At 41.4% G+C, this 27,619-nt stretch overlaps 1 protein-coding gene across 1 annotated transcript in view; it reads right to left on the reverse strand.

The window, feature by feature from the left end:
- Positions 1-3,475: 3,475 nt before the first annotated feature.
- LOC117403523 (chondroitin sulfate proteoglycan 4-like) overlaps positions 3,476-27,619 on the reverse strand; it is a 30,643-nt gene continuing 6,499 nt past the window's right edge. Inside the window, exons 2-10 of the mRNA XM_034005673.3 lie at positions 24,433-24,596; positions 20,286-23,825; positions 18,383-18,856; positions 18,111-18,287; positions 11,932-12,130; positions 11,190-11,321; positions 9,386-9,561; positions 6,217-6,400; positions 3,476-5,867 (exon numbers count right to left, since the gene is read on the reverse strand). Coding sequence (XP_033861564.3) covers positions 3,820-5,867; positions 6,217-6,400; positions 9,386-9,561; positions 11,190-11,321; positions 11,932-12,130; positions 18,111-18,287; positions 18,383-18,856; positions 20,286-23,825; positions 24,433-24,596 — 7,094 coding nt within the window. The 3' untranslated portion in view covers positions 3,476-3,819. The remainder of the gene's footprint in view (positions 5,868-6,216; positions 6,401-9,385; positions 9,562-11,189; positions 11,322-11,931; positions 12,131-18,110; positions 18,288-18,382; positions 18,857-20,285; positions 23,826-24,432; positions 24,597-27,619) is intronic.

Raw genomic sequence — 27,619 nt, forward strand, 5'->3', positions numbered from 1 at the left:
AGGGTGTGCAGCACAGTGTTTGCACTGGTAGGGTGTGCAGCACAGTGTTTGCACTGGTAGGGTGTGCAGCACAGTGTTTGCACTGGGAGGGTGTGCAGCAGTGTTTGCACTGGTAGGGTGTGCAGCACAGTGTTTGCATTGGTAGGGTGTGCAGGGGGCTGCAGAGAGGCACTTCCCCTTTTGAAGCTTGTAAAAGAAACACCCAGATGTCAAAGCACAGCAGGGTTGTACTGTGACCAGGTGGGTGTTCTACATGTATTTAAACACATACAGCTTCTGTTTTCATTTCACACACAAATAACTTTGCAAATTCTCCTCAACCGATTTTAATTTAAAAAAAAATAATAATGAATTAAAGTGCATGAACACCATTCACTAGTCCTGAGAGTTTGAGTCATTTTAACAGGCCTTGTTCCATTTCAGTGTGGGGTACCCAGGGGTTCATTTCTAAAGAGAAAGGGACAGAATCTTAGAATTAAGGAAGAGGGATAGCATTTCTGTTTCAAGACCTAATGTACTGACCTGGATTTGCAGTAGTCCACCTTTCCTAGCTGTGTTTTAACATAATCTTCAAATTTCAACAATACCAGTGGCGGGCCGACTAATCTGATCAATGAATTTACTAACACATAAAGCATTCCCCCTACAAGGATTCTTCATTGGTGCCACTTCCCATCAAAGCAAGGAGACGGGTGTGCTCTCAAGGGCAGTTCCTGTGTGGATGTGTATTTGTTTAATACTGGCCATCTTTCATGGGTTCAGGTAGTAGGGTTTAACTCTTGTTGTTTAAAGGGTCTGCATTCATTCAGACAGTTCTGTGGCAATTTCCCTTTGTCTTACTGTTCAGACAAGGGTGCAAACTCTTATAAAATGTCACTGATCTGTTAAGAAATACTAAATTGAATGTGTATGTTCAGACACCAGAAACTGATAAAGACACACGAACAACATACATTTTATTAAAAACCAAGCTAAACAATACAATATTTGGCAATTCTGGCATGATCAAACGTAATAGTAAAGCATGTTTTCAGTGTTTGGACATACATTCAGTAACAATTTAACAAAGCAATTTGCATGATATTGCTTCTAAATCAAAGTGTCGCAATCCACAATCACAAACTCAGGTTTAAAGACTGGTCTATGCTGCTGTCCTCAACAATTCATTCTACCACCTTCTACAAACAAACTAAACAAAAACAAACTTTGCCCCAGCCTCCTCCTTATTCAGGATTCTGTTATGAGACCGAAAAGGTATGCTAGTGGTATATGTAAGCAATAAGACCCGACACAGAGGGCATTACACAACCGTTTGGGTAATGTGGCCCGAGACGAAGTCGAGGGCGCCATTACAACCAAACGGTTTTATAATGCCTGGTAATCCCGATGTGGAGGGTTTTATTGCTTATATACTTCAACGTTACAGCACAATTTATTGATTTTTACTTAATTTATTATTTTTTTTTTATTATTTTTGTAAATTTTTTTTACGTATCCTTCCACACTGTAAAATGAACGTTCTATAAATATAGTCCTCCATAACAACGATCTTTTATAAAATAAATGTACAAAACAGCATTTTTAAAACTGTATACTTTTATTTGAATAAACAGAGAAAAAAAGATTGTGAAAAAATGTATTATTATTATTAGTGCGGTTATTAAATACTTCTGTGAAAATAAACTGTGGACAATTTTTTTTTTTGCAATTGTAATAATAATAATAATAATAATAATAATAATAATAATAAAGTCTTTGAATTGATTTGAATATTTCCAGATATCGAGCAGTTATTAAAAATGCTTCTGGGAAAGTTGCCTAGTACTTGAACAGCAGAAGCAGTGTGACCTTCGGAAGAGCTTGATGAAGAAACCGGTTCAGTTTGTCCGACAGTACTTCTCTCTATACTACTTACAGCGACTGTAGACATCTCAGAGGTGCTCGGATTTTCCGGGATGTTTTGATTTAGCCATTCCTCAACTGACATCTTATTAAAATGGTTTAAACTTACTTTAAACAACATTTTGTTAATAGCTGATGGAGTGATCTTGTTTGATTTGTTTTTGTAATGCGTTTACAAAGATTCTAAGGGCATATATCAGGGATTATATCCCTCTAGCTCAACCATATTTAGAATGTGTGGAATCTTTCCATTGAAGTATATATATATATATATATATATATATATATATATATATATATATATATATATATATATATATATATATATATATATATATAAATCTATCTACAACAATTAAACACATCAGTAGTGTCAGACCACTGACAAGTAGAGCACCATTACATACATCCATGGCTCCATGGCATGTAAAATAGAACAGTGGGTTCACAAGATATAGCCTTCAATAGCATTGCCAATCACAAAAATTACTTATTGATTAAACCTTGAAATCAACCATTAACTCGTGCCTCTGAATGCCACTGTAATAAAAAGAAAAGCAAGCTGTTCCTGAGCTTAGAAGACACTGTACATTTATATGAAATTTGTAAAGCAAACCTCTGGTCGAGCTGAACCTTCGTCACCCTTGTGTATTACAGTCGCCACCACTTACACTGTACAGGGTTATTTCAGGCAGCCGTTTATATGGACAAATAGCATTTGCTGTTTGCCATTCCCATTGATTTCAATAACAAAGGCATTGTTTATACTGTGTTAAGCATGCTGTGTATTTTGGGCAAACTCAGCTGTTTGGATCTTGTTATGTGCCATTCACATAGATTTCAATAACAAACGCACAGCTTATACTGTAGTAATCACTCTTACTAATCCACCAATCAGCTGTTTGCACCTCTTACCTTGCCTTTCATGTTGATTTCAATACAAAAGGCAGCACTTTACTGTAGTAAAAGCTGGACAGATCACTCAATCAGCTGTTTGCACCTCGTTACTGAGCGATTACCCCTGTACTGTACCTTGGCTATTTAATCCCTGTACGCTGTGTCGGGTTTATTTACAGTTTGAAAAAACAGCACTGACTGCAACAGCAAGCAAGCATGGCTGGTAAGAAAAAAGCGATGAGCATCAGCACAAAAATTCAGTGTAAATAAAAAGCTACAAAAAAAAAATACAACGGCTTCCTACTTCTTTGAACCGCAACTGCCGTCTGTCTCATTATATCCTGGAAACCCCGCAGCTCAGCGCTGCAATATGTGAATAAATCCTGTTCGCCTGTGGGGGGCGTATCGGCTTCAATCTCCGTCTCGCTCTCCTGCCTGTCACTCAGCAGCGAATGCACACACCCACACGGCAGACAGCTACTCTGTCACAAGCATTAATACCTTAGCTTTCTAAACAAGGGATTTAGGGGAGCTCCCTAATAAAAGCCCAATCTGAAAACAATAATAATACAGTACAGTAATTGTTACAGTGTGTATAATGGTATTTAAAACAGGATTCATTCATCTGCCTTTTTACATATCCGCCCTGACTCTGGTCCCATCGCAGTCGGATATGTGACAGATCATTGTACTTTTTATTACATTCATAGGTTTTAATACATCTTTATTAGTGTAATGAGTGTCTTAATTAAGATTTTTAACTGCATACACGCTTGTTTGTTTTGATTACTGTACTGGTGATTGGGGGACATTTTGAATGTCAGGTTATTGTGTGAGAGTTTATACCATCCATCGCTTACTGCGGGTGAATCACGTTAACACACACACGCCCGTTCTAAGTGGTGGCGACTGTATTGTAGCTGAATACAGCAGCCCTTCCTGTCTGCTTACTCCCAGAACTGTCCAGCAGCAGTGGAATAAGAAGAGAGCTGTGATGTACACGGACAGCAGCAGATGAAGCTACACCCAGTACTGGTTGTTGCGCAGGGTTGGGTGCGAGGTCCGGCAGTGCAGCAGTGTCTCTGGGTCCAGGTTGTTCCAGGTACAGAGCTGCAGGGAGGTCTCTTGTGGGCTGCTACTGGTCTCCAATGCATTTCCTCGGGGCCCCATGCCTGCGCCGACCTCCCTTCCTTTCAGCAGTGGTGTAACAGTGACGGACGGGACGGCCAGGCTCCTCTCAGGCTGACACGGGCTCGGGCTGCTCGGGGCAGTGGTGTTGTTGGGGTGGTTCTGAATTAGGGGCTTTTGCTTCTCCTTTCTGTGTCGGAATACTACAATCAACACCACCAGAATAACAATGAGGAGGAGGCAAGCCAGCAGGGGCAGTATGATGAGCAGGGGGTTGGAGGCCCTGCTGGGATGAGCTGCAGCTTCCACAACAGGGGTCTTGGGCGTTTTCTCCCGCTTCTCTGAGGCTAGATCTGGCACCGCTGGCTCAGGGACAGCAACTCTATTGGGGTTTCCCCAGCGGTTCTTACCTTTCCATCTGGTAACAGGCTTGGTCGATTCCTTAGTAACCACAGTGGGCTCCACTGGAAATGGCAATTGGGGTTCACCTAAGGCAGTCTGGTTAGTTATAACTGCTGCAGTAGTCAATGGAGGGCTTTTGGTTGTGACAACTGGCACCAATGATGGATCATACGGCACAATAACATACAGAAAAACACCGATCGCAGGTTGAGCGCTATCTGCATGAAGAACAAAGGTGAACGAATCATTCAGTTCCTGGATTGCTGTCATGTTGGCTGCAGACTCAAGTGACACGATCCCCATCTCAAGATCTTTGAAAGTGAAAGATAGGACAGGCTCTGACGTTCCATGATTAAGTTTTTTGGATGTTAAAAGTTTGCTGTGTGTTGGAGGGACTACTATTTCAAAGTGTGGATCGCTACCACTCAGGACGGATAACTGTGTGGCATTCAGCATGCTGCTCTTCAATTTAAATGCAATTTCATTTGGGACCCTTGTGTCTTGGCTTAAGGTTATCAAAGGTTTAACTGTAATATTAAGGACCTGTTCAGTCAGATTACTCTCAGAAGTAAAGACAGTGAATTCAAAACTATCCCGGGAGGATGTTAGATTAGTCATTTGATAGGATAGTCTTCCTTGTAAAAGGTCTTCTTGCTCAAACTGTGTGACTGGTTCAGTAGCGATGAGAAGCTTTCCAAACTGGGGAGGGGTTGTAATCAGATAGTGGATTGTAGTGTTTTTACCATTGGTCTCTGCTGCTAATTGCTCATTGGTGACGACCACAGCAGTTTGGCCCTGCTCCAACACCAGGTCAGTATTGTTAGAAAGGGAAATGGTAATCTCTGTCACCTCCAAATTGAACAGTTTGTACAGCGGCCTGTGCTTGCCGTCCGTGACACTGAAGTAGAAGACTCCTGAGAACGTGCTTCCATCCTGGATGAACCACACTCTGCCACGGTTGATGTCAGCCTGAGTGAAGGTCATGATGGATTCGTTAATGCTGCTACCCATCGCTAGAAAGCCATTGTTGGGTTTACTGATTATGGTGTATTTTATATCTTCTGGAGGATTATCCAAGTCCACAACGTTCAAATGCTCTGGAACGAGCAACTCTTTGTTGCCCTGAACCACCCGTAGGCCTGGAGCCTTTGTCTTCAGCTCTGGAGGCTGGTCGTTGACTGGTGTGACAGTAACATTGAAGACCTCTTCAATCACTTCACTTCCATCCAGGGGTCTCGAGGCAGTCTTGCTCTTCATGTTTAACCACACACTGAAGGCAAAGCTGTCCTGCAAAGACTCAGAGTTGTCGTGCTGGTAGGTGATTCCATACTTGTTGAGAATGAACTGGGAGAAGTTGGGCTTCTCTTTGGTAAGATTGCGTTCTCCGACAGTGATCACACCATGCTGGGGTAAAGAGTTGACTTCATACCAGACTTCATAAGAGTGGCGCTGTGCTTCAGGCAGCTTCACCAGGAGGTTGGAAGCATCCAGCTTGGATTTATCAATCAGCACTTTCTCACCCTCTGTAACCACGGCACCTGAAGAACAGAAAAATAAATAATGTGCAACAATACAGAAGCATTAATATCCTGGGTAGAAAATGTACTGCTCATGTCCCGAGGTCCCTAAACAAACGTGAATGGCAGGTAACAGGCAATTCAATAGGTCCTTTGTGTGTGTGCGTGTGTGTGCGTGTGTGTGTGCGTGTGTGTGAGTGTGTGGTGTGTGTGCATGAGGACGGTTTAAAATGAATTAAGGTGCCATTACAATAGAAGTTTTAAGATTAAAAAAAGATAAAATAGTGGATTTATTTTAGAATAAAAACAGTTATACTCATAAAAAGGATGAATGATCTGTCTGGTTAAAAAAAAAGCATTTAAAGAGTACCTGTGTTTGCAAGCAGAAGACTCCGCCGTTCAGGACCAGTGTTTTCATAAGAGATGGCGATGTTAAATACGTGAGGATCCAGAGAGGCAGGAGGAGAGGACACAATAAATCTAAAGGAGTCCTCTGCACTCCATCCTATAGACTCCAGGTTAGTCTGTTCATAAGCAATTGCACCCTCATCCACCTGAAGAGAACAGATCAGCAACACGTCATGTTTCTGTCAGCTTTGTGTGCCTGTCCTTCCTTGCAACCTTGGGTAGAAACACAATTTCACTGGAAAAACAAAATGGTGCCTTTGGTTGGACTGCCCTCCATAATATAATTGTTTATTTACTGCACTCTTTGATGCACAAGAACAATAAAAATATAATTTATTTCTTCGCCGACGTCCTTATCCAGGACGACTTACAATTGTTACAAGATATCACATTACACCGTGTAACAATTATTTTTTTTTTTTTGGTTCCTGGGTAGTAAGTGTTATTTCCTAATTGCTTATGCCTCAAAAGTATAGAAAATGGCTATTATTCCCCACAAACTTTGCTTTTGTGACCAGGACAGTGATATTTTGAAATTTACCTATTTCCAATGAGAAAACGGGCGAATTTGTGTCTTTTCGTTCACATAAAGTCAGAAAAAAACAACATATGAATCCAAATTAACATGTATTTATACTAAAGTAATACAAAAATGACTACAAAAGATTTAGAAGTGAGTAGTTTTTCGAGATTTACGATTATACTGTAAATCACTTTCACGAATCAGCCCCCAAATGTAGTCTCCCATCATGTTCTCATTATACTGTCCTTCATTGACAGCTCATCCAGGAGCCTCAAAGCCGTGCTGCTCCATAATGGTAACAAGTACCCGTCTCTTCCCCTGGCTCACTCGGTGCACCTCAAAGAGGATTACAACAGCATCAAGACCTTGCTGGACGCCTTGAAGTATGATGAGTACGGCTGGGACCCCCGGAAGGTGCTGATGCCACCACTGCACATCAAATTGGGCCTTATGAAACAATTTGTCAGAGCTCTAGATAAGGAGTCGGCAGCCTTCAAGTACCTTCAAGACTTCTTTCCTAAGCTGTCTGAGGCAAAGGTCAAAGCCGGTGTCTTCGTCGGACCACAGATAAAGAAGATCCTGGAGTGCAATGAATTCCCCAAGAAGCTCACTAGTAAGGAGAAAGCGGCTTGGAACAGCTTTGTTGCAGTGGTTCTGGGCTTCCTGGGCAATCACAAGGCCGAAAACTATGTGGAGCTGGTTGAGACTCTGGTGAAGAACTACGGCACAATAGGCTGTAGGATGTCCCTCAAAGTCCATATCCTTGATGCTCATCTTGATAAATTCAAGGAGAACATGGGAGCGTACTCGGAGGAGCAAGGCGAGCGCTTCCACCAGGATATACTGGACTTTGAACGCCGCTACCAAGGACAGTATAACGAGAACATGATGGGAGACTACATTTGGGGGCTGATTTGTGAAAGTGATTTACAGTATAATCGTAAATCTCGAAAAACTACTCACTTCTAAATCTTTTGTAGTCATTTTTGTATTACTTTAGTATAAATACATGTTAATTTGGATTCATATGTTGTTTTTTTCTGACTATGTGAACAAAAATTCGCCCGTTTTCTCATTGGAAATAGGTAAATTTCAAAATATCACTGTCCTGGTCACAAAAGCAAAGTTTGTGGGGAATAATAGCCATTTTCTATACTTTTGAGGCATAAGCAATTAGGAAATAACACTTACTACCCAGGAACAAAAATTGTGTTACATAGTGTTATTTTCACATACAATTACCCATTTATACAGTTGGGTTGTTACTGGAGCAATCTAGGTAAAGTGCCTTGCTCAAGGGTACAGCAGCAGTGTTGCCCATCTGGGATTGAACCCACGACCCTCTGGTCAAGAGTCCAGAGCCTTATCCAGTCCACATATAAGAATAAATTCGGGGCAAACTGACAACATGCAATACGGTATCTGATCAAGTGCAATGACGTGTAAAGCCAATAAAGATGTTTTTGAATTTGATCACATCTCGCGTGATTAGGCATGTACGCAGCGTGGATCGTGCAATGATGCAGGAAACACTGCATTGTTTGTAATCAAACGTGACTGTGCCACTGCATTGTGCAGGTATGTTTTTTGTGTTCTCTGTTAGTGGAAATGTGTTTCAATAAAATGAATACTCATTCATTGAAAACATACGGAGTACAGCAGTGTTATTGTGTGATATGCATGTAGAGGGAGTGGGATTGCCGCGCAGTGAGGGGGGCTTTGCATCTCCACTTAATGAAAAACTGTGAGATTTGCATCGCAACAGAAAATAAGTAAGCCACAGATGTTTAAATGCAGTGGTAGTCCTGATAGTAAAATAATGTACTATAATGTCATTTTAATCCAAAGGCCATTAGACGTAACACTGCACGGCAGTTAAACTAGGCATCCTCACGAGACGATCGCTTCTCAAGTATACTGTAGTAAAATAGGATTCTGCAGCCTTGAGTAAACCTAATCATGATCAAATAACAAGCTGCTTCACAGGATTTGTTTTGATTGTTTTGATGTATTGTCCTCAGTGATTGAGCACCATTGACATCTGTATACTGCTGATGGCATGCTTTTGCTAACTGTAATGCGACAGAGTGGCTGAGGACAGTGTAAATTATCAGGCTGGAGTTTTGATTTACAGTTTTAAACCGGTGTTGGTTTTATTTTTCTTACTCTGGTGGCGAAACAACCGCTAATAAAACAAACAAAATAAACCTAACTCTCAGTTGGCGCACGAAGTAAACAATACTTTGTGCGGAACAAACAATACATCTCTTACTCACGTTCTGGTTTCTTTTTCTTTCTTCTGCTTCCTTATTCCTCTATACCCCCACAAAGCTGTCGGCTGAGCCCTTTTTATCAAGGTGCCATTTAACTAGAGCACAACCCATAATATTAAAAAACTAAAAAAGTGGAAAAGTGATCTTACAAGGAATAGAAGCAACAGAAAAACAAATACAGAAAAGCACCGTGAACTGATCTGTGATGGGAGGTTTTTTTTTTTTCTGGATTCAAAGGCAATACACATCATCATGTTTGTGAAAAATTAAAAAAAAAAAAAACACACCACACACATTTCAATTGCTTTGCTTCCTGTCTTCAAATCAAAGCTCACCATGGCTTGCGTGAAAGTGGAGATTTCCACAGTGGAGTTGTCAGGCTTGACTCTGACCAGCCTTCCCAGTGTGGGAGAGCTGACCAGAGTGAAGGTTATGGTGCGGTTTCCTGCTCCATCATCATCATCATTCGTAACAGCCTGCAAATCTTCTGATGAAATGGGAGTTAGAGACCCTGAAACAAAAAGAATACGGCAGTCACATCTGTACAACTGAAGGCTGAAGCCAAGTTCAGATCTGCAGCAAGAGAATTGATAAGAGCTGTGATGCTATTTAAAGCCATCATGGAGCAGAATTGATAAGACCTGTGATGGTATTTAAAGCCATCAAGGAAAGAACTTTCAAGTCAAGACTAAAAATGCACTTTTATAAAATGGATTTCTTCTTATTTTAGTGGGTTTTAATGTAACTTATTGCTACTTTTGTATTATTATGTGTATACTGTTATTTAAATGGTCTGACTGTGGCAGTTGCATGTGTGACATGCTATGCAAATGTATTGTGGTTTGTTCTTTTTTCTGCTATGTATTGCACAGTGCTTTGCGATACTTTTGTATAAAAAGCACTATATAAATGCAATATATATATATATATATATATATATATATATATATATATATATATATATATATATATATATAATCTGTTAGGAAGTAAATATCCCATTGAAACATTTGTCTACATTAACAATAAAGCTTGTGTTTAGCATTGACTCAATACACTCGACTTTAATGGAAATCGGAGATGTGCAGAGGTTAAACCACATGATTAGCTGCACACAGGCACAGGAAACCACTGAAGACTTTGAAAGATAATCACCAGTCCTGTGAATCAAATGAATTTCAAGAGAGTCACAGGAAAGCAGGCAGTTCTAAAGTTGTGAGAAACTAGGCTAGTTAAACTGCCTACACAGACTGGGCTACTTAAACTACCCACACAAACTGCTGTGACATCAGGTTCAGACTGGATAAGAGAGAGCCTCAAGAGAGAGCCCAGTGTGGATTACAGCAGCTATAGTTATATTGAGGTTGTGGGGCAATTATCTGATTCTGCCATATAGAACCGTAGTTTTTCATGGTCTGTCAAAGCAGGCATGTCTGAACTGGAGCTTGAATATTGAGATTCAGCCGGAACTCCATCATCACCAGAAAGAAAACTGTGGAACCACAAGAAGTGTAAGCAGCACTCGTTGCAGGTCAGTGCAATGCTCTTGAGCGGCAGCTCAGAGAGATCACTGCTCAGCACATCTCCATGCCTTCAAGGTGCTGCTCCATCACACTGAGCAGCACACACAACTGCAAGGGCCTGGGGATGTCATACTCCTCTTTTCAGAAACGTGTGCCACGCTGACAAATGTGAAAGAAATGAGTGAAGAAGGAATTTCAGTGGAACCTACCAGGGCTCATGTAACAATGTAGTTGATGGATCCTATCCTACCAGGGCTCATGTAACAATATAGTTGATGGAACCTATCCTATCAGGGCTCATGTAACAATGTAGTTCATGGATCCTATCCTATCAGGGCTGATGTTAGCTTACTGCAGCTTATCTTGCTTAACCAGAGTGCTGAATTTCTCTACCAGCACTGAAGAGAAGACACAGGGAACACAATGATGCAATCTGTGCCAGTGCCACAATGAAGCACCCTGAAGAGTAAAGATGTCAAATACCTCAGCCCAGACCCCCAGACGTGTAATGCATGAAAGGCCACTGCAGCCCCCACAGAGACCCTGTTCCTAGTATTAAACAGATCTGGCATTTCATCAAGCAAGTTCAATAACAGAGAATGACTGGACTGCTTACCTGGAAAGACCTGAAGATGCTGGTTTGTGTCCAAGCGGAGGAGCAGAGCTCTGGCTGTGACACTGAAGATCTGCCGAGGGGCAAAGTTCAAACCATCGCTCACCTGGAAACTAAATCCACCAGACATGGCTCCTGAGGACAAATCAGATACAGTTCAAACCATCTTTCACCTGGAATTGTTAATAATAATAATAATAATAATCATAATAATAATAATAATAATAATAAACTAAATCCACCAGACATGGCTCCTGAGGACAATCAGATAAAGTTAGTGCATCTATAAAGAGTACATGCTGACTAATTCAGTGTGATTGAATGAAGCACATGCTGTTAAATTTGACACACAAGACTTTCTAGACAGTTTTTAGGGTACTGGGAAAGGGGGATTACTGTATTACTGTTATTTTGGAATTTACATGAAAAGCATGGAAATAGCAAGACTGAACCACTGGATATACACAGCTTTCACAATATAGATTTAAAATGGCACATGTGTACTATTCATGCAATGCATTTTATTTGTCTACCAATAGAGAGTCGTATTAATGAAACGCGTATGGGTTTGCAGAATATAATAGAATATATTTAGCAACACGCGTCAATAGAAATTCCACAATTGTGAATGTTGGGAACATGAAGATCCGAAGGCATGTAAACAAAGTGCTTCCAAATCTCTCTGCGGGTACAGCAGGCCTGTGCTGCTTTCCTCACAGTGAGCTACACTGGGACCTTCACTTACCGCTGTGTACAAACACTATCTCCCCGTTGTTAACGTGTGCCTGTGTGAAGTTCAGGATACTCTTGTTTGCAGAGCTCTTGAGAGCAAGGTGGCCGTTGCTGGGGGGGGTAATGACATAGTCCAGCTCTTCTGGAGGAGAGTCCTTGTCTTCAGAGTTCAGGTCTGCTTTTGTTATCTCAGTAACTGAGCTCACCCACACCTGCAACATATCAACATCACAGCTGCAGTAAGACCTGCCCACGCAAGAGACCCGGTATTTCACCACTTTACATCTACTGAATAGGCTGGAAGTCACCACTGTGTCAGCACAATGCAAGGCTGAGCCCTGGTTCTGAACTGTATTCCATTCCTAACACTAGCAATAACAGCATTGAGAATGCATTTACTGTTTATAAAACAGCCATCTTCCTTCAAGATTTCCAGTTAAGAATGTCACAAACATACTGCACTGCGCTTTCTTCAAAAGAATATCTGCACCAAACCTGCATTTCATTAGAAATGCAGTATATTATTTATTTATTGCATTCATATAGTGCTTTTTATACAAAAGTATCACAAAGCACTGTACAGTACATAGCAGAAAAAAAGAACAAACCACAATACATTTGTATAGCATGTCACACATACAACTGCTACAGTCAGACCATTTAAATAACAGTATACACATAATACAAAAGCAGCAATTTTAAAGTTACATTAAAACCCATTAAGATAAAAAAAAAAGCCATTTTATAAAAGTGCGTTTTTAGTCTCAACTTGAAAAATGTGACGGTCCCAGCTTCCCTGACAAACTAAGGCAGAGCATTCCATAATTTAGGAGCTCTACAAGAAGAAGCCCTACCTCCAGTGTTGCTTTTGTTGACCCTAGGAATAACCAGCAGCCCTGCATCCTGTGATCTCAGAGTGCGGTGTGGAAGATACAGAGTCAGTAACTCCTGCAAATAACTAGGTGCTAATCCATTCAGGGCTTTGTAAGTTAACAGAAAGATCTTAAAATCCATTCTATACTGCACAGGGAGCCAGTGTAAAAGAGGCCAAAACAGGGGTAATATGTTCACTTTTTCTGGTTTTATTCAGAATTCTAGTGGTGGTATTCTGAACAAGCTGCAAGCGAGATACCAAATGTTTTGAGACACCAGAAAAAAGTGCATTACAATAATCAATTCTAGATGAAACAAAGGCATGCATTAGTCTCTCTGCATCAGATACAGAAATAATTGGTATAAGTTTGGCTATATTTCTCAAATGGTAAAACGACACTTTAGTAACTTCCCTAATATAACTCTCAAATGAGAGAAAAGGATCAAAGATGACCCCCAAACTCTTAATTTGTAGTTTAAGTTTCGATGAGAGACTGCAAGGGTCAAGCTCATGTAATCCCACATTTCCTTTTAGTTGGATCTGTGATCCCACTAGCATAACCTCAGTTTTATCTGAATTCATCATTAGACAATTCTGATGTCTGTAAGGCAAGTAGCTAATAACACCCAGGCAGAAAAAATTCCTGGCTTTAGGGACAAATATATAGCTGGGTATCATCAGCACAGCAATGGAAGTTCACTCTGTGTCTGTGGATAATGTCACCAAACAGTAGCATATATAATGAAAACACAAGGGACCTAGAATGGAGCCCTATGGAACACCACAGACAACTTCCAATAATGCTGATTTTACCTCCCCAATAGAGGCAAACTGAAACCTATCAGAAAGATAAGATTTGAACCAGGATAGGACAAGGCCAGACAGCCCCACTGTGCTTTCAAAATGATTCAGTAGGATGGAATGATCTACAGTATCCCTTAGATCTAGAAGAATTAAAACTGATGGAAAGCCCGAGTCAAAGCTTATCAGCAGATCATTCACAACTCTGACAAGGGCCGTCTTGGTGTGATGTGCAGCACGAAAACCAGACTGAAACTTCTTGAATACACCATTAACAGTAAGAAATGTTTGTAATTGAATTGCAACAACTCTCTAGAACCTTATCTAAGAAAGGTTGGAGATCGGTCTATAGTTATTGAGGAATTTAGGGTCGAAATTGTATTCCTTAAGCAATGCCTTACCACAGCTACCTTAAGTGCTGAGGGAACTATACCGGAGGAAAGTGAACCATTTATAATTTTCAAAATGTGGGTATTAATAAGACCAATAACATATTTTAATAGTTTTGTAGGAATAGGATCAAGGGAGCATGTAGTAGCTCTCATATGTTTAACTAGCTGTGTCAGTTTCTGTAAGGTAATCAAAGAAAAAGCCCCCATATTAGCCATAATAGGTGTAGTTGGTAAAATTGTGCTGGAGTCCTCCTTAGTAGAAGGTTCTGTGGAATCTCATTTCTGATGTCTAGTACTTTATTTTTAAAGAAATGCAAGAAGTCATTGCAGCTATGAGAGGAGCCAATATCAAGAGTAGGACTATTAGGGGAAGGATTAATTAATTTATCTAGGGTATCAAAAATAAATCTAGGATTATTTTTATCTGTTTCAATTAAATTAGAATAATATCATGATCTATGCGATGTAATGAACGTGCAGTTCAGATTCCCGCCATCGCCGTTCTATTTTATGACCCTCATGTTTCATCTTACGAGTTATATCATTAAACTATATTGTTTGACAGGAATTAAGCATGTTTTATATCTGTCTAAGCTATATAAAATAAGGTTTTCATAGAGTGGGTGCATCAGACTCCTTTTTTTTTTAAAGGTCTCTGGTTTCCTGTATGACCAATGATGCAGCTGCTGTCTGCTTTTAGTTTTCTTCTTCTGAGAAATCAGTTTTAAAAAATGTTAAGGCAATGCAAGTTGCTATACATCACGGAAGTGTTGTGACATATAAAGTATCTTGGTATATAAAACAGAACACTGCAATGTACCCTGAAACACAGACGCACACACACACCAGAAACAAGGAGGGGGTTATGAAAGAAACACAGCCAGACCTGACCTGACTGGCGAGTACCCTGACACACACACACACACACACACACACACACACACACACACACACACACCACAGCCCAGCAACAAGGAAGGGGTTACGAAAGAAACACAGCCTGAAAAGTGTTTGTCGAAGTGATTGAACTATAAATACTTATTTGGAGCAACAGCAACGGTCAGAATGCAATTTCCACATCAAACTGCAAATACAATAAACAAACTACAGAAAACAACAACAACGGGAGCCTCACAAAATGAAATTTCAACCTGCAATAATCTGCACTAAACTGGATATAACCCGATAAACTTTTGGTTTTATAGAAATATCCTATACTAAATAGTTCAGGATAATGCACTGTTTATTTCCTGAGTCCATACATTCATAATCAAAAATAATATCTATAAGATATTCAAGGTTAGGATTGTGGGTCACATTAGTCTGTTTATAGACAGCAAACAAAGAAGAACCAAGGCCTCTTTCGTTCTTTTAATTGTCCTGAAAAGAGAACCAAGACTATAGCTGAGGTCTACAAGATCTATAAACAGACAGAAGCAGGGGTCCAGGAAGGGCTGCTGATCACACTGTGCTGAGTAATGAGGCCTGGAAACAAGCTTTACTATACGAACATTAACCACCAAGGAGCGCCAAAGGGAATTCCATGAGGAATTATTACAAGATTCACACACGCTCTCACCATGAGCATCTAACATTAACCACCAAGGAGCGCCAAAGGGAATTCCATGAGGAATTATTACAAGATTCACACACGCTCTCACCATGAGCATCTAACATTAACCACCAAGGAGCGCCAAAAGGAATTCCATGAGGAATTATTACAAGATTCAGACACGCTCTCACCATGAGCATCTAACATTAACCACCAAGGAGCGCCAAAGGGAATTCCATTAGGAATTATTACAAGATTCAGACACACTCTCACCGTGAGGCAGGAGCATCTACAACGTACCTACAGCAGGTATTTCAGCAATCTGGTGAAAAAAACCTAAAAACAACATAATATCTTTAGTGGTCAAAACTGGGGTCAGTAATTACAAACTCTTCAGTAATTGTAAGCCATCTCCAAAGCTGACTGTATGGTGTCAAAATGTTTGAATTGTAATTATTTCCATTTATCTGGCAACACATTGCATAGATCCTGAGAGCCACCTTGTGGACAAACATGGTATATTTTAATAAGAGTAGGATTTTGAAAGTACACATTTTGCCCCCATTTTTAATGAAAGGAATCAAATAATTCACCATATAAAAATAAAGAATAAACTTTCCCCCACACTTTAGGTAACTTGTAACTCTCCAATTCAGCAACAAGTAAACCCTAACCCAGAACTGAACCTGCAGTTTGTATTGAAATATTCTGAAAATGTCTGCACCAACTTTGTTCCACATAGGTTTGATTCCCTGTATCCAAGGTAACAGAACATTCACGTATATGTAAACCTGCTTCACAGAGGTCTCCACAACATGCAGCTGTAGTTTTACAGCAGTTGCAAACAACTTTGCAGGCGCTGCACACAGTTCCTCTCAAGCCAGTTGGGTGTTGTATGGACTGGCATTGCTGTGCTTGTTCCAATGGAGCCCCTTATATACAGTGCCTTGCAAAAGTATTCAGACCCCTGACCAATTCTCTCATATTACTGAATTACAAATGGTACATTGAAATTTCGTTCTGTTTGATATTTTGTTTTAAAACACTGAAACTCAAAATCAATTATTGTAAGGTACATTGGTTTTATGTTGGAAAATATTTTTAAGAAAAATAAAAAACTGAAATATCTTGCTTGCATAAGTATTCAACCCCCACACATTAATATTTGGTAGAGCCACCTTTCGCTGCAATAACAGCTTTAAGTCTTTTGGGGTAAGTATGTACCAGCTTTGCACACAGTGTCGGAGTGATTTTGGCCCATTCTTCTTGGCAGATTTGCTCCAGGTTGTTCAGGTTGGTTGGAAGACGCTTGTGGACCGCAATTTTCAAATAGTGCCAAATAGTGCCACAGATTCTCAATGGGATTGAGATCAGGACATTCACCTTTTTGTTCTTGAGCCACTCCAGTGTTGCTTTGGCCTTGTGCTTGGGATCATTGTCCTGCTGAAAGGTGAATTTCCTCCCAAGCTTCAGTTTTTTAGCGGACTGAAGCAGGTTCTCTTGCAGTATTTCCCTGTATTTTGCTCCATCCATTCTTTCTTCAATTTTAACAAGATGCCCAGTCCCTGCTGATGAGAAGCATCCCCACAGCTGCCACCACCATACTTCACTGTAGGGATGGTGTGTCCTGAGGCATGGGCAGTGTTAGGTTTGTGCCACACATAGCGCTTTGAGTTTTGGCCAAAAAGCTCTATCTTGGTCTCATCTGACCACAAAACCTTTTCCCATATCGCAGCTGGGTCACTCTCGTGCTTTCTGGCAAACTCCAGTCGTGCTTTCAGATGGTACTTTTTGAGTAACGGCTTCTTTCTTGCCACCCTCCCATACAGGCCAGTGTTATGCAGAGCTCTTGATATGGTTGACTGGTGCACCATTACTCCACTCCCAGCCACTGAACTCTGTAGCTCCTTCAAAGTGATTGTTGGCCTCTCTGTGAATTCTCTCACAAGACTCCTTCTTGTTTGAGCGCTGAGTTTTGAGGGACAGCCTTTTCCTGGCAGTGCCTGGGTGGTGTGATGCAGCTTCCACTTCCTGATTATTGATCCAACTGTGCTCACTGGGATATCCAAACACTTGGATATTATTTTGTACCCTAATCTATGCATTTGTATTACTTTATCTCTAACTTCTGTAGAATGCTCCTTGGTCTTCATTTTCCCTCAGATTCACAGCCTGACCAATGATCCTTCAACAGTGGGGTTTTATACAGAAAATGTGACAGCAACTTTAATGGTTCACAGGTGGAGGCCAATGGTAAGGTAACTGTGTCCTCGTCAAGACAATTTCTTTCATCGGTGTAAACTGGGAGCTTCCACAGCACAGGGGTTGAATACTTATGCAAGCAAGATATTTCAGTTTTATTTTTCTTAAAAATATTTCCCAACATAAAACCAATGTCACCTTACAATAATTGATTTTGAGTTTCAGTTTTTTAAAATAAAATATCAAACAGAACAAAATTTCAGTGTACCATTTGTAATTCAGTAATATGAGAGAATTGGACAGAGGTCTGAATACTTTTGCAAGGCACTGTATGTTCACTTTGCAATGAATATAAAAGAAGACGTACTCACCTTTAATATTGTGTTGGCAGTTATAACCGGTGCCTCGTCATTCACTGGCATAACGTTTACATAGACAGTGCAGGGCTGGCTCTGCTTCCGAAGCTCAGTGTCGTTGGCAATGATGGTAAAATTATCAGACGTCGTCTCACTGTCATCATGCACATAATAAATGAACTCCTGCTGAACCTAGCAGAACAACGAAAAAGAAAACACGCTGCAAGAGGCTTCCAAAGACCTGGAAACATGCGACCTCCGCAGAGCGGAACAAGCTTCACACGTACCTGCTTTCTGGTGAACACAAGGAGCTTCACGCCGGGGGATCGGGAGTGCTCTATCTGCCCATGCTGCGGAGGCTCCCACACAGAGTACTCCAAGTCCAGGCCAGCAAAGTGTTGGCTAGTAACTTGAATGATGTCCTCTGTCAGCGCCTTGGCCGCTCCTTCCTTCAGCGTGATGTTGGACACTTTCAGTGGGATTAGACGAGGTATAACATCAATGCAGACCTGGAGTCCCCCAACCTCAGTCACTCCATTGGAGACCTGCAGCTCGATGCTGTCCTTGTGCTGATCGGCAGTGACATGCACATACTGGATGTTGCCATCATTAATGTCTTGCTGTGTGAAGCTCTGGATAGGGGCTTGTTCACTTCCCAGGTATCGCCCCTCCCCTTCAGCAAAGCTGCGGATGTATCCGTAGGTAGGAGCGATCTTAACAGTGTAAACGATTTCCACAGGTAAGCTATCTTCATGCACAACCTGAAACCAACCAGTCAGCACAGAGGGAGTGTTATAGAATCATGGTTTCAACCAATGGAGACTCCTTAGAGGAGGCAAGGGAGGCAGTGCTTCTTCAAAATTTCAAAGTGAGAGAGAGAGAGAGAGAGAGAGAGAGAGAGAGAGAGAGAGAGAGAGAGAGAGATGTTGTGTAGCATTAGAATATAATAATGTTCAATAAAACAAAAATAGTCTAAAATGCAAGAAAAAAATGACATTTTAACCTAAACCCTAGATTCAACATGCCTATATTAACCACAGTACTAGCAATGACAGGTGACGTAGTCTGAACCCTGGTTTTAATTTGAGGAGCAGCTCATACCCTCCCGCCCCCTACTGAAGTGACCAGAACAAAAAGAAATCCATCACAACGGTAGAAAATAAAAACATTTAAACACAGCTGCTTTATCACCTTATTAGCCAAACTGGCGCTTGTCTTGTGCAGGCATTTTTAAAGCTAGAATACAGTAAGTATGTGGTGTTCAAGCAATTAGGCTTTTAAAAAGAAATGCAGTACGGAATTGGAAAATATTCAATTGAGAAATAATGACCTATGAATTTGTGCTGGTTTTATTATTACTAACTGTGCTCGTATTCGTCATACGTGTAGTGTATGGAAAACAGCAAAGGATTTGTACATTTTGATGAGTTTAAATGCTTCTACCTGTAATTGTAGTTTCTAAATACACAGTATTTCTTCTGAGGCTAGATATAGCGAATATTTCAAAGCAAATATCAACAAAAAGTAGGCAGAACGGAAAGTAATAACTACTGTGTTCATTTAAATTTCACTTGATCTGTTTTGTGTTTTTTTTTCTGTTTTGATGTCTAAAAAATACATTTAATTTATAATGCAGAAAGTTAACATTTAAACCACGACGACAATGCAAAAGTAATGCAAAATTCGGCGTGGCAGGGAACTCACAGAAATAATTACATGCTACGATTGCTGCTCACATTGAACAAGCACCCGTATTTACTAGGACGTCAAAAACCACAATGAATGACTTGATTTAATCCATTTACTTTACTGTGCTACAAGAGATTAAGAAAGAAAGAACACTTTTGTTATTTTTAATTTCCTGCATAATTTAGAGGACTGATCTCAAACCCCAGTGCACTAGAACGGACATTTTGAAAAGAGCTTTGAAACTGACTTTAAAGTTGTAAGTGTAAAAAGTTGTCAGGATGTTTACAGTGAAAAGAAAAATGACCCCCAAGCCCTCTGCCTTTTATTCTGCCTCCCCATTTTTTTTTGGTCACCAGTCGCCACTGACTTCAACCTGTATTAACCTAAACATTTGAGACAGTTGCTGCTTCCTATGTATAAAAACATATCCTACTGGAGCAAAAGCCATCCAGCAAGAAACTTAACTTAAACTTTACAATGAAAGATAAATGTGAACTACACCTCAAGTTTTCTTTTACTGATCTTCACAGGCTTCCCCTCTTCTACCAGAAGAGTTCTGTTGTGCACAACCTTTGGGGGGCGCTGGTGACTCTCCAAATACACTCGGACAAAAACTCCAGCATCCAGACGGACATCCTTAACCTTCACGGTAAAGTTGAATCTGTCCACCAAGTTGTTACTGTTGTCATGTTGATAGACCAGGTGATCCCTTCTCAAATCGTGCTGCGTGAAAGAATCCACTAGAAGATCATTTATATGCAGTCTGCCATGCTTTGGTGGGAGAAACAATTTGTAGGTGACCTCCTTATCGTCTCTTACATCCATGTTGGTGGCCACACTGAAGTTGGCTGCGTTGAAAGACGCTGCATGTCCTTTTTGTACCAGCAGCCCTGTACTGTTGGCTATCTGGATGTAGGGTTCGTGTGCACTGACCTCCAGCAGCGACGATGTATAATGCTTCCCATCAGTCACAAACAACACGAAACGCCCGTAATCTGTCCCACGGTGCAAGAATAAGACACGCCTCAGCTCCAGGTCTTCCTGATGGAACTGGTAGAGCTTGTGAGAGGTGTCATTCACAAGGACCAGGTCCCCGTTCGGTATTCCGCGTCGAGTGTACAACAGCTGGCCATTGTCAAAATCAGAGTCCCCATCGTGATAGCAGAGATCTTCCACAGTTAACAGTTTCTGACCATTTCTGGCCACATGGAAGATCTTATCAACAACACGCACTGGCTTCTCGTCATTCTTGAGCTCAATGGAAATGTTAAAGGAGCTCTCCACAGCTGCAGCCCCCGCCCCAGACTTGTTGAGGGATGCAATGAAAGTAAACTCATCATGGGTGGTTTCAGAGTCATCGTGGACGTACAGAATGCGTTCCCCAAGGATATCTGCGTTGGTGAACACCGTCATGTTGTCATTGCTGGAGGCAGAGTCAGAAAGGTTTATACGCTTTAACTTCCCATGTTTGGGGCTGCTTGTGATTTTGTAGAACATTTCTTTTGTGATCAGGGTTTCTGAAAACAATTCCTCTTTTGATATCAGTTTACTTTCTCCCTCGATTAAAGAAAGCCCAGTATTGGTTAGGATGATACTGTTGACATCTGCCTTGATGGCAAGTTTGAAATCATAGGCCCCTGAATGTGCGTGTTTGGAGAGAACCTGGAAGGTAAACATGTCCTTTGAGTCTTCACGTGGTCTTTCAACCAGCTCATATTCTACTTTCTGCTCAGTGACATTTCTTTGGCTAAAAGTTGAGTTTTTCTTCAACACTTTGTTGTTCAGCAGAAGCTTGCCTTTCTTGGGTAATGTCAAAAGCCGGTAATACAGATTGTTTTCCGCTACTGTCACGCCTTCAACAATGGCATGGAGGTGTTCTGAATTTAGTGCCACTCTCCTTACTTTGTCAATTTCTAGTGCACTGTTTTTCAGTAGTTTATACTGAACCCATTTCACTGTAACTGGAAAGAACAGTTCCTCGCTGGCCAAGCTTCCGATACTGACTTTGCATTTGAAATTGTCAGTAGCATTGCTGGACTGAAGTTCCTGGTAAGTGCTCACGTATCGCACACGTTCACGTTCGAGTGTGCGCTGGGAGAATGTGCTGGTGGGTTTCCACTCTCCGCTGGAGTGCCACCTCTGTACTTCCCCATACTTGGGGGGCTCAATGATATCGTACCGGAGATCTAGCTCCTGTTTGACCGCATTAGTCTGTACTGCCAGGTGGTTGGTACCAATCAAGGCCACTTCTCCCTGCGTCACTTCCACACCTGTGTTGTTTGCAATGTTATAATCCAGTGGTATAGCCATTATTCGCAGGACCACGGTGTTGCTCACTTTATCCCCGTCACTGACTCTTAACACAATCCTGGAGTTTCTCACTCCACTATGAACATACTGTATTCTTCCTTCCTCCAAGTCAGTGTGCGAGAAAGTATTTAGAACTTTACCAGGGTTCTTAGTGTTTTCAAGATAGCCAGCATCTGCATTCAGGTTACCCAGCACTGAAAACACCAGCTCTGTAGAATTGCTGTCGACGTCAGTGGCTTTCAACACATCAGTTGTTAGAGGCTTCTTTGAGTTCTCCAACAATACAAAGAGGTTTCCTTCAAGGAGAGTCAGTTCTGGGGCATCATTGGTGGGGGTTACGCTAATGTTAAATCTGTATTGCTTATTTCCCTTTAGATAGGGTGGGACTTCTTTCTTGCTGCTGGCAAAGACAGAAAACATAAAAAAGTCAAGGGGATCCTCTGAACCACCATGAACGTACATAACCCTACCATGCCAGAGGTCCAACATGGAGAAAGTGTTTTCTTCTTGATCCTGATCTATATCCAACCTCAGCTGCCCGTGGACAGGCTGCTCTTGGATCTTAAAAACGATCTGTGACTGACGAATACCCAGCTTCTTGAATTCCAGGCTGACTTTAATGTGCTTGGACCCGAGAGATGCACGGCCCCCTTCTGGAACCACAAGGTTATTGAGGGCCAGGAAGCTGCCATGCTTCTTTTCCTGAGGCTTGGCGCTTGTAGGAATGGCAGCAGATGTGGATGGGATTTGAGGCAGGGGGACAGTAGTGGGGGTGGCTTGCATTGTAGGCTCTGGTTCCTTTTCTGGTTCACACCCCACGGAAATGTCTTTAGTAACCTCAGCATTCTTTAGGCCCATTTTCTCAGAGTTGGCTTTGATGTCTTTCAAGCAGCCTTTAAAGGACCCTCCTCTGGCACGCTTTCCTGAGACCGAGACCAAGCCCTGATTCCGGACTTCTGCTCGAGTGCTATCATCTATACCCCCTATAAAAAGGGGACCCCTCAGACTGAGAGCCTTGTTGGGGGAACTCAGGATTTTTTTCACAGTCTCCTCATCCACTGTAAGCTGAAGGTTCCTCGATGTAAACTGTAGTTTTATGTAATGCCATTTCCTATCATTAACTTGACTAAGGGAGGAAAGCTCATTTTTACTCCCACCTTTTCCCACAACCGCAATGATCAGCCCTTCTCGGATCTCCATGGCTACAAAGTCTCCCTGACGAGCAGAGTTGTACAGAAGAAGTCCTTGCTCAGCTGATGTGTGGACCATGCACTCAAATACTCCTCCCTCTTGCACATTCCAAAGTGGGAAAGAAATATAAGCTTTGGAGCTGAAGAAACTGACCGGGTCGTCTTCACTGGCAAAGAACTGAGGGCTGCAGCCCAAGGACACCTCGTATACATGTTTGAACCCGTAATAGGACCTGAGCGAGGACAGCAGATTATGCTGGTTAAACAGGAGCTCATCAATGCACCCTCGAAAGCCGCTGGGCTCCGTGACGAGGTACGGTTTGTCCAGACCTCCAGTGCCTCCCACGTACAGGCCCTCCTGGATGCTGAGATCATGCAGCAGGCCTGGCATTCTGACACTCGCTTGAAAGTGCTTGTCCACAGTCAGGGTCACGCTGTTATTGTCATGCTGCAGTTCAGCTGTGTGCCAGGCGAGATCATTCAGTGGGGTGCCTTTCTCTGAGCGAAGTATGCGCTCCCCAGATCCCAAGTCCAACTTCACCTGAAAGGAAACACAGATACGATCAAACATTCTCCAAGGATATTCAAATATAGACATTTCATTCAGTGCTCTCTTTTGTGGGCAAACATTAACAATGACAAAGTATGCTTTTGCAAAGTTACATTTGAGTCCAAGAGACAACACTTAAACGGTAATATAAGCAGGGAAGACTTTAAAATGAAGAGGCTGTGGAATGCTGTTCCTTTATTCTGCATCTAAAGTGCGTTGAAGCGTGCAATGCTTTGGTCTCACTGTCCTGTATCAGGCAAAACATCAAAATGCAGCTCATGTTTGAAGCCATATATGGTATAAAAGATTTTTAGTGTGAATTTATGGATTAAATCCATATAACCTAAATACTGCAACATGCTGGACATATGTGAATCAAATCAAATAGAGATGCTGCTATAAAAAGTAGTGAGTGGCCCAGTTGAGATTGATGTCATATTTAAGTTTATGTACCTTATTTACATGGAGTGAAATACAGTGATTGATGTATTTTTGAAATCAGGGAATACGCTTGTGAAAACCTCCATTGCTGCTGCAATGTAAAGGCAATCCAATGCAGTTATCTGCTGTTCCAGCACAGTCATGCTATTGCGAGTACCTGTAAGCGAGTGGAGTGCAGCTCCACCAGGCAGTAGTCTGTGTGCCCTGCTGCCAGGAAGAGCATGCCGCTGGGTCTGGAGGTGCGGAACCTCACATACAGGGACGAGCGGGACCACGACTCCACCGTTTTCAGCTCCATGTAGCCGTCACCATAGAAAGAGGCTGCGAGGAAGAGACAGAGCACTGAATTGCATAGCAGGAGGCATACAAGCATGATCCACATTGATTTATTACCTCCAACATCACCATCTAACAGGATTAAAAAAGATGCCAGAAATAGACAAACAGAAAACAGTGCATTTCATTAAAGACATTTAGAAAGACTTATTACATTAGATTGTGTTGAGGAAATTCAAACTAGATTAGGAGAAGAGCTGTACATTATTTTTTTATAATAAGATTGTCAAACTGGCTGTAATAATAATAATAATAATAATAATAATAATAATAATAATAATAATAATAATAATGTTACATATTTTGACAAAATAATACAGCTGTAATAGAAGTAGTAGTTTGGTGACCCCACGGTATTCTATTTATGAAATGCGTATTTCTTCATCACTTCAAACACCAACTCTGATTTGTGAATTGAACAGTTTCCAGTATATGTTGAGTACTTGACTTTTGTTGAAGGATTTGGGATCACAGAATATCGTGGCTCCAATGTTTTAAATATTTGGTCAAATCCTATCCTTAGAAAAGCCCATAGCTGATTTTGAAGAAAGTCTGAAGTACTTTCTGAAGGTCAGGAGTGTCATTATTACTAATGAATTGCACTTTTACAGTACGGTTCAGTCATTTCAGAAACAAACAAGGATTCCTCCTCACTTCTGTGTGTTATTAAACCATCAGGGTTACTGTTTCTGCACCCATGGCATGTTCAAAGTCATCTCAAACCATCAGGGTTACTGTTTCTGCACCCATGGCATGTTCAACAAAGCCATCTCAAACCATCAGGGTTACTGTTTCTGCACCCATGGCATGTTCAACAAAGCCATCTCAAACCATCAGGGTTACTGTTTCTGCACCCATGGCATTTTTAACAAAGCCATCCCAAACCATCAGGGTTACTGTTTCTGCACCCATGGCATGTTCAAAGTCATCTCAAACCATCAGGGTTACTGTTTCTGCACCCATGGCATGTTCAACAAAGTCATCTCAAACCATCAGGGTTACTGTTTCTGCACCCATGGCATGTTCAACAAAGCCATCTCAAACCATCAGGGTTACTGTTTCTGCACCCATGGCATTTTTAACAAAGCCATCCCAAACCATCAGGGTTACTGTTTCTGCACCCATGGCATGTTCAAAGTCATCTCAAACCATCAGGGTTACTGTTTCTGCACCCATGGCATGTTCAACAAAGCCATCTCAAACCATCAGGGTTACTGTTTCTGCACCCATGGCATGTTCAACAAAGCCATCTCAAACCATCAGGGTTACTGTTTCTGAACCCATGGCATGTTCAACAAAGTCACCGGCATAGTTTACCTGAGCAAGCCTGAACAAGGGATTATTGAAGCTGTTTAATTCATCCAGACACAGTAAACTCGTTGGATCTTGTAACAGACATCACATTCCAGACTCACAGTACTACAGGTGTGCACAGACACAGTAAACTTGTTGGATCTTGTAAAGTGAAGCTCCCTGTGCTACAACAGACATCACATTCCAGTCTCACAGGTGTGCAGATTCACAACATCCAGGGTCTATAATTACAGTCTGAATTCCTCTGAAAAGTTAACTTTTTTTTTAATTTAGTCATCGCCAATGTTTTTTTGTTTTTTTACCCCAGTTTTCTCCCCAATTTGGAATGCCCAATTACAATTTTTTCAACTCTGCAACTCGGGAAACGGCGGCAGACACACGTGTCCTGCCAAGCCATCTTTTTTTGCGCTGCAGGTCTACAGCAAAGCCCCAGACCCATAGTGCCGGAGGACAACACAGATCTGAGTGGCTTCTACAGCAGACCCGCAAGTGCCCTATCGTCCACAGGAGTCGCTGGTGCGCGGTGAACCAAGGATTACCCTGCGACCTGAACCCTCCCCATCCAGGTGGCACTCGGCCAATTGTGCGCCGCCCCCTGGGAACTTCCGGACACGATCTGCGATGGCATAACCTGGACTCGAACCAGCGATCCCCAGGCTATAGGGCGCATCCTGCACTCCACGCAGAGCACCTTTACTGGATGCGCCACTCAGGAGCTGAAAAAGTTACTTTAATAAAAATGTATTTGTTATTCTCCAAAATAACCACTTGGGTATTTAACAACAGTTCAAAGTTCAACAAGTCCTTGTACAACACGCTGCTTTCACAGCACTTAACGTTTTTGCACAGACACAAGATTTTGGGTCCGAAATAGAAAAGTGCTTAACTTGCTTTTCTTATTGCAAGGTAATATTATACTGAAAGCAAATTTAATATGAGCTTTCAGGGGTGGGGTGGTTGCACTGGATTCTCCTGGCTTGTATTTTGAAGTGTGGGGTTTAAATGGGTTTAAAAAGACAGCACATCTGTATGTTTGAAGTATTTGATTCTGGAATTGGATTTGATTCTGGAATTGACTGACATTGCTCTCAAAAGCTTTAAATGTCCCAAGTTCAAAATAAAAAAAACAGAATGAGAAATGTGTTTGTTTTACTGTCCTGTCTTGCCCTGCAGTGTCTCTATAACACTGAGGCCACCCATCTCTTTCTCTGTTCCACAAAACATAACTCTCCCGTCCCAGGACAGCCAGTCTGCTGGCGCCACGGCTGTTTGAAATACGATAGAGCATGTACAGAACTGGCAGACAGACCTCCAGCAAGTACAGCCACAATACAACAAGACACATATCCTCTAGAAAGAAACAGAGAAATAAAGAAACATGCAGTTATACATTCAATTTTACAAGAACCAACACGTTCACGTTTATCTGATTTTATACAGAGAAATTTTGATGATAAAAAGAGTTCAAAGCCAGGACTTCTGTACCTGTGATTCTTTAATTCAATTCAAAAAAAGAAGGAAGAAATACTTTAGAAACAGATAGGCCTAAATAAAAAATACAGTTCTTATTGGTAACGATTGAGAGCACAGTTACCATAATAGTACTGAATCATCAACACTACAGTTACCATAATAGTACTGAATCCAGGCACTGCTTGAATACCATCATCACTGCAGTTACCATAATAGTACTG

The sequence above is a fragment of the Acipenser ruthenus genome, chromosome 1 (assembly GCF_902713425.1).
Source record: "Acipenser ruthenus chromosome 1, fAciRut3.2 maternal haplotype, whole genome shotgun sequence".
Lineage (NCBI taxonomy): Eukaryota > Metazoa > Chordata > Actinopteri > Acipenseriformes > Acipenseridae > Acipenser > Acipenser ruthenus.